The following is a 7,016-nucleotide window of genomic DNA, read 5'->3' on the forward strand; positions in this document are numbered from 1 at the left end:
CCATTAGCAGGCTAGGCACGGCCGAATCCACCACCACCAATCCTTTCCCGAAGCCAGCAATCTGGTCCGGTGACTAGCCGCAACCCACGAAAGGCCACGTCCGCGCCTATTGATGACGTCATGACGTTCTCTCAAATCCCGCCCACACCCATTCCGCTTCACTGGTATCAGCATATTAATTGCTTATTGGCTACTAGCACATTGACGCTTTTCTCACTGGCTAACACTGTCCCGGAAAGTTCCCCGGAGAATGCGTAGCATGAAGTTAGGTTCAGGGTCATTGGTACCTACACTTCCGTTTCCGGTTTGAGGCTGAAGCCATGGCGACCGCTCGGGAGCTGAGGCTCCTGTCGTCGGACAGGTGGTTCCGTGCCCTTGGACTGGCTCCCCTGTCCCGGGTAAGTGCACACTTCTGCTATGGGACAGTCCCCTTTCCGTGAACAGGCTCTCACAGCTTTCTTCTGCCTTGCAGTCAGCCTTTCTCTCTCAACCTGCAGGCTCTCGCCACCCTGGCTCCTGGAGTAACCCAGATAGATAACAAGTCTGATTTTCTGTGGAAGAAGCCCCATCGTAAGCATCCTGGCATCCTGCGCCTTCCGCACGTCCGGCTGCCACAGGCCCTGGCTGATGCCGCGCGGCTGCAGCTGCTCGGTAAGTTGCTGCAGGGCTGCAAGGCCAGGGAGGAAACAATCTGGGTCCTTACGCAGTTATTCCGCTTCTTATCTTTTGCCCAAAGAGAACACGGTGCCCAATGTGGAGAAGCGCGTGCAAGCACTGACCAATTATCTCTGGAGCCGACAGTTGCCTGTAGAACCAGAGGAGTTACAAAAAAGAGCTGTAGATCTTGAGAAAAAATTTCTGGAAAATCCAGGTAGGATTTAGGAACAACTAAGGAAACGCCCAGATCGAAGTATCAGTGGGAAATGAAGAACAAGGAGTAATTTCAGTCTCCTAAGTAGATCCTGCTGTCCCTGTCCTTACATTCGTGTTTTATTTTCTTGATTTTTTTTTCCTTGCAGGTCCACTAAACTGGGACCTTCTTTGTTTTTATTCAGATCAAATAAAAACTCCTGAATGGATCCCAGTCCAGTACTGGTTCTGAGTTTTCCTATCCTCTTCAAGGATAGAAAAATAGGTATAATTTACCAATTTTCACAACTGGAAGTTCCTCCATATGGTAGACGTACTTTTTTTTTTAAATTTGTATACTCTGCCCCACTCCTAGCATCTGACTTAGGCTTTCAGAAGATTATTGCCAAACAGCATAGAGCCAATTTTCAAGCTCTTTCTTCCCCATGGCAACAACTTAAGTTGTCACATTCTTAGTTTCAGGGAAGTGAAGAAATCTGCAAAATTGTTCTTATCCTTTCAATTTCACACCATTAATATAAAATTTGTGGAATAGGGTTGGTTACGTTAAACTGTTGTTCGAGACAAGGTATTGATATACTCTAGTTGTGGTGGTTGTTTTGTTTTTTTCTTGTGGTAGTGGTGTTTGTGTTTGAACTTGAGACATTTTTACTTACTAGGCAGATGCTCTGCTGCTTGAGCTCCACCTTGTCCTTTTTGCTCTGGTTATTTTTGAGATGGGGATCTTGCTTTTTGCCCAGGTCAGCCTAGACCTCAATCCTATTTTATACTTCCTACTGTAACGTAATGACAGGCATGTGCCACCACCCCCTACTTTTCCTGTTGAGATGGTATCTCACAAAACCATTTCACCTAGGCTGGCCTGAAACTGCAATCTTCCCATTCTCCATCTCCAAAGTAGCTATGATTACAGGCATGAGCCTCCGGCACTCAGCTTGTTATTGCTACCCTCACCCAAAGTTTTTCTCTAGATTTGGCTTCTCTCTTGACCTCTGAGGCTTTCCTTGGGTAACAATGGGGGTGACTAGATAAGCAATATATTCAGTTACTGGAACCAATCCCTGTTCTCCCTAGGTCCTCACTTCCAGTCCTTGTTCTCACCCCAGACTCATTTCAGACAGAGGAGAAACTTCGTGGAGCAGTACTCCGTGCCCTGCGCAGAACTACCTACCATTGGCAAAATCTAAGGTAAGAAGGGCTAGAAAGGGTAGGGGGAAAAAAACTGAGGGCATAGGGAGAATGGTAAAAGAGGATGAGATTGGTTATAATACAGTATAATAAACATGTAGAGATATAACATAAAATTTCCCTTGGTGTTACTTAATAAACGACAGAAAAGAACTATTGAATTTGAGACAAAGAGTTGGGAATAAATTACAGTTTGGTATTCTAGAAAGCTACCTAGACCCTTTTATGTTGGAAAATGAGAGAGCTGAGCTGAAAGCACTTTCCAAAAGTTTTGTTCTCTATAAGCTTAGAAAATAACAATGAGATTGAGATTGTTAGTCAGTAGGTGTGACTGTAATGATGTGTGATTTTCATGGCAGCTACAGTGAAGAGCTAAGCTTGATCTACATGGCAGCAAGACTGGCTGGTGGCTTTGCAGCAGTCTCCAGGGCATTCCATGAGGTAAAAGTCTTTGAATATCCATCGTGAGCATGTGTGTACTGTGTTGAATTCTGGGCCTGGGCACTGTCCCTATTTTCTGCTCAAGGCTAGTTCCCTGCCACTGAGCCACACCTCTCTTATTCATCAGTCTCCTTGATAAGGATTCTTCTGGTATATACACATTTTTTAAAAGATTCCCTTTCTCCTCTGAAAGGAATCTGTGACCCAAAAAAAGGTTTAGAATCACTGTTTTAGAACCGTCCTACCTGAAAAACATTGAATCTCAAAATGCACTTACATCTCATCTTCTCTGTAATCATCTCCCTAATTCATAAGTCTCTGTCTCCTGTGGGCATCTTCAGATCCATTCTCGAATTCCAGAGTTCAAGCCACAAACCTTGATGGACTTTGGATCTGGTACTGGTTCTGTTACCTGGTGAGTAATTTTCTTCAGCATGTTTCTGTCTAATTTATCTCTTTTTCTATCATTTCAGTATCAAGAGACTGGAAAACCAGTGGTAGAATAGGAAAATTGGATCTACAGTGTTACTTCCCTCAGATTAGGCAAGGATTGGGGCCAGAACTTAAGTGTCAAATTTAGGATTTAGGAATTTAGTATCAAGAATAGTTTTTGCATACCAACCAAAAGTTTTTTCCCTCAAATAGATTTTTAAGTCTACTTATTTCTCAAAACTTGTGAATGAAATAATAACATTGCTTGTTTTTGTAACTAACATAACACTCTTTCCACAGGGGTAGAGTTGGGAGGAGTAATCTCAGGACCCTTGTCCATGAGAGCTCATAGGCTGTTTTTGTCATCACAGGGCTGCTCACAGCACTTGGGGCCAGAGCCTACGTGAATATATGTGTGTGGACAGTTCAGTTGCTATGTTGAACTTGGCAGAAAAGCTACTAAAAGGTGAGATTAAAGTATAAGGTAGGACTCGTCCAAAGTTGAAGGAAATAAGTAGGCAAAGGAGTATGAGAAAGAATATTTTACTGGGAAGTAGAGATATGGCTAAAATGTAAGAAGAACCTTAAACAGAGGGTGTTAGAAGCCTGTAGTAGACTGTGGTTGGGCTGGGGAAACAGATATTACTATAGTACACCTCATTCTTTTTTTTTTTTTGCCAGTCCTGGGGCTTGAACTCAGAGCCTGCGCACTGTCCCTGGCTTCATTTTGCTCAAGGCTAGCACGCTACCACTTGAGCCACAGCGCCACTTCTGGCTTTTTCTGTGTATGTGGGACTGAGGAGTCGAACCCAGGGCTTCATGCATGCTAGATAAGCACTCTACCACTAAGCCACATTCCCAGCCCTACACCTCATTCTTATCTAGTGTTTTGCTTTAATTTTATGTTCAAGACCATGTGTCTTGTCCAGATATCTCTTCAGTTTTTTCCCAGTGGCCATAAGCTTCATCTGTACTCTTAATTATTACATCCCTTCCTTCTACAGGTGGTTCAGAATCAGGGGAGCCTTATATTTCAGGTGTCTTTTTCAGACAGTTTCTACCTGTATCACCCAAAGTAAGTAGCACTGTTTAGAGTATTCTAAATGTGGGATGTACAGATGGAGAAATGGTGGCCTCACCTTTGTAATCCAGTATTTAAAAAGAAAGCAGTAAGAGGGACTGGGGTGGGAGGTTAGGAGTCTGTTGTAGTCTTGGAATAGGGAGATGCTGGGTCTGTCACATACCTTGTCTTGGTCCTCAGGTACAATTTGATATAGTAGTATCAGCCTTTGCCCTAAGTGAACTACCCAGCAAGGCTGATCGCACTGAGGTGGTTCAAACCTTGTGGCGTAAGACAAACCATTTTCTGGTAAGCTGAAATCCCTTCAAGCTGCTTTGTGGTTTCTGTGCTTTTCCTCATTGTCTGCATTTATGGACATTTTCCTCCTTTGTGGACCTCTGTGTACATCCTTAGTCTCTGTTTTCCTTCCAGGGCTTTTGCTTACCTGTGGATTTTCTTAGCAGATGACCTTGATGATGTCTTATAATTCAGAGCTTCTGCTTATTTTCACCATTTGTGAACAGGTATTGGTAGAGAATGGAACAAAAGCTGGGCACCGCCTTCTCATGGATGCCAGGGACCTGATCCTTAAGGTAAGTTTTCTTGTCCTTCCTTCAGTATTCCCCCATACCTTTTTATTGTTAATTACTGTTACTGTCTTAAAAACTAAGAGACTGCTCATGTATTTGCAATGGTGACTCAGGAACTAAACACCCAAGGTGATGATACAGAGAAGTAGCTGGCAGATGAGAGCCTATAGATCAAATCTAGCCTACCACATGGTTTTGAACATGCTATGCATATTCCTGTTTCTGTTGTCATTGACTACTACAAACTACAGAGCTGAGTTATTGAAACAGACACATTTTGCCTACTTTCTTGCCCTTTAAAAACTAGATTACTGGCTGGGCGCCAGTTGCTCATGCCCATAATCCTAGCTGCTAAGGAGAATGAGATCTGAGAATCATGTTTCAAAGCCAGGGCAGAAAAGCCCAAGCGACTCTCATCTCCAGATAACCACTCAAAAACTGGAAGTGCCACTGTGTCTCAAAGTGGTAGAGTACTAGGACAAAAAGAGCTCAGGGACAGCGCCCAGGCCCCACAACTAACAACAACAACAAAAAAATCTACTGACCCCCTAATTTAAGATATTGTTCACCCAAGAACACTATCTCTGTAGGAAATTAGAAGTCAATGTGCAACCATAAATTGTCCTGGAGTGAGGTTTTTTTTGTGGGGGGCAGGGCAGGGAGGCTGCTGACAAGGGAGAGCACTATTCTGTGTGCCAAGTTACTGCTACAAAGAGAAAGTTCTTTGTTTAGAGTATTAGAGATAAAGCCAGCTTAACTCAAAGGACATAGTTCATCATTATTAAAATTCAATGTTGGGCTGGGATGTAGCTCAGTGGCAAAGCACTTGCCTAGCAAGTGCAACATCCTGGGTTCGATCCCCAGTACCAAAAAAGCAAAGACAAAAAAAATCAGTGTTAAAGGAGTCTTCAATTTACCAAATGCCAAGATTTAATTATGATCCCACATACCAGATACCTATAATCCTAGCTACTCGGGAGGCTGAGATCTGAGAATCAAGGTTCAAAGTCAGCCTGAGCCCGTGAAACTCTTAATCTCCAATTAAGCACCAAAAAGCTGGAAGTAGAGCTGTGGCTCAAGTGGTAGAGTGCTAGTCTTTAGCAAAAAAAGCTCAGGAAAACTGGGCGCCAGTGGTTCACACCTGTAATCCTAGCTACTCAGGAGACTGAGACCTGAGGATTACAGTTCAAAGCCAGCCCAAGCAGGAAAGGCCTTGAGACTCTTTATCTCGAATAAACTACTCAGAAAAATCCAGAAGTTGTGATATGGCTTCAGGGGTAGAGCACAAAGCAGCTCAGTGACAGCATCCCGGCCCAGAGTTCAAGCCAAAATGAGAGGGAGAGAGAGGGAGAGAGTGTAGATCTCCTATGCCCTATGTCTAGCTTTGTTTGTTTGATTTCAGGGGAAAGAGAAGTCATCTTTGGACCCTCGACCTAGTTTTGTCTTTGCTCCTGTGAGTATTACTTCTTCCTGTTCCGGCACAGATCTGAACTCGGGTGTGACCAGGAACAGAAAGAATAAAGCTATGCGCCTCTCTGCTGCTTTGTGTCCTTACCTACTTTCTTCCTAGTAATTCTCATAGTGCTTCCTTCCCCTGCTCCTTTTCTCCTTTCTCACTGGTCCATCTTGGCTTTATCATTCTTCAGTTTTATGATGGATGGCTCTTATGTCTTATCTCATGTTTTTGTGTTCACAGTGTTCCCATGAACTGCCTTGTCCTCAGTTGACAGCTTCTCCACCCCTGGCCTGTAGCTTCTCCCAGGCTTATCATCCTATCCCCTTTAACTGGGTGTGTATCCTAAGCATTTTGCAATGGGGAGAAATCACCTGGGAAAGCAAGAAGAAAAAGAGTCGGGAGATGGGAAGAGTTGGCAAATGCATAGTATAGGCAGCAGCTCTTAGAACTTGCATGTATTCAACACAGAGAATATGCAAAAGGGATGCTGGAATGTGGGAGAGAAAGCCAATTCTTCCCCCCTCCCCCATCTTTTCCCCCTAAGTAGTCTCCATATTTTTCTCTTAGAACAAGAAGCCAAAGGAGGAAATATTCTCTATGGTGATCCTTGCTAGGGGGTCTCCAGAGGAGAATCGCTGGCCCCGTATGACTCAGCCTGTCCTAAAACGGCCTCGCCATGTGCATTGTCATCTGTGCTGTCCAGATGGGCGAATGGAGCATGCTATCATCACAGCCCGCAAGCATGGCAAGGATTTGTATCGCTGTGCCCGTGTCAGCTCCTGGGGAGATCTTCTACCTGTGGTTGTTCCAGCTGACTTCCCCCCATCCCCTATTGATAATCCCCCTGAGAGTTGACAAGAATGTGTCCCAAGTATTTCTTATATCTAGGAGGGGAGAGCCAGTGTTCATGTGTGTCTGCATTTTAATTATTGTAATAAATTGTTTAAGAATAAAATTGGATTTTACAATTCTTTAAAAA

At 43.8% G+C, this 7,016-nt stretch overlaps 1 protein-coding gene across 1 annotated transcript; it reads left to right on the forward strand.

The window, feature by feature from the left end:
- Positions 1–233: 233 nt before the first annotated feature.
- On the forward strand, positions 234–7,016 carry Mettl17 (methyltransferase like 17). Its single transcript, XM_048355718.1, has 13 exons — positions 234–398; positions 498–651; positions 737–871; positions 1,977–2,058; positions 2,418–2,499; positions 2,841–2,914; positions 3,303–3,397; positions 3,936–4,006; positions 4,193–4,300; positions 4,516–4,584; positions 5,984–6,034; positions 6,278–6,370; positions 6,605–7,016. Exons 1-13 carry the CDS (start codon positions 321–323, stop codon positions 6,890–6,892), a joined length of 1,380 nt encoding a protein of 459 aa, XP_048211675.1. The 5' UTR covers positions 234–320; the 3' UTR covers positions 6,893–7,016.

Source organism: Perognathus longimembris, chromosome 10 (assembly GCF_023159225.1).
Source record: "Perognathus longimembris pacificus isolate PPM17 chromosome 10, ASM2315922v1, whole genome shotgun sequence".
NCBI classification, from domain to species: domain Eukaryota; kingdom Metazoa; phylum Chordata; class Mammalia; order Rodentia; family Heteromyidae; genus Perognathus; species Perognathus longimembris.

What these genes read in the sequence shown, in the direction of transcription:
- Mettl17 (XM_048355718.1), top strand. Translation starts at nt 321, where the DNA reads ATGGCGACCGCTCGGGAGCTGAGGCTCCTGTCGTCGGACAGGTGGTTC. An exon ending in GGTACTGGTTCTGTTACCTG is followed by an intron (nt 2,915 to 3,302) that starts GTGAGTAATTTT and finishes TTGTCATCACAG; the next exon opens with GGCTGCTCACAGCACTTGGG. An exon ending in CCAGGGACCTGATCCTTAAG is followed by an intron (nt 4,585 to 5,983) that starts GTAAGTTTTCTT and finishes GTTTGATTTCAG; the next exon opens with GGGAAAGAGAAGTCATCTTT.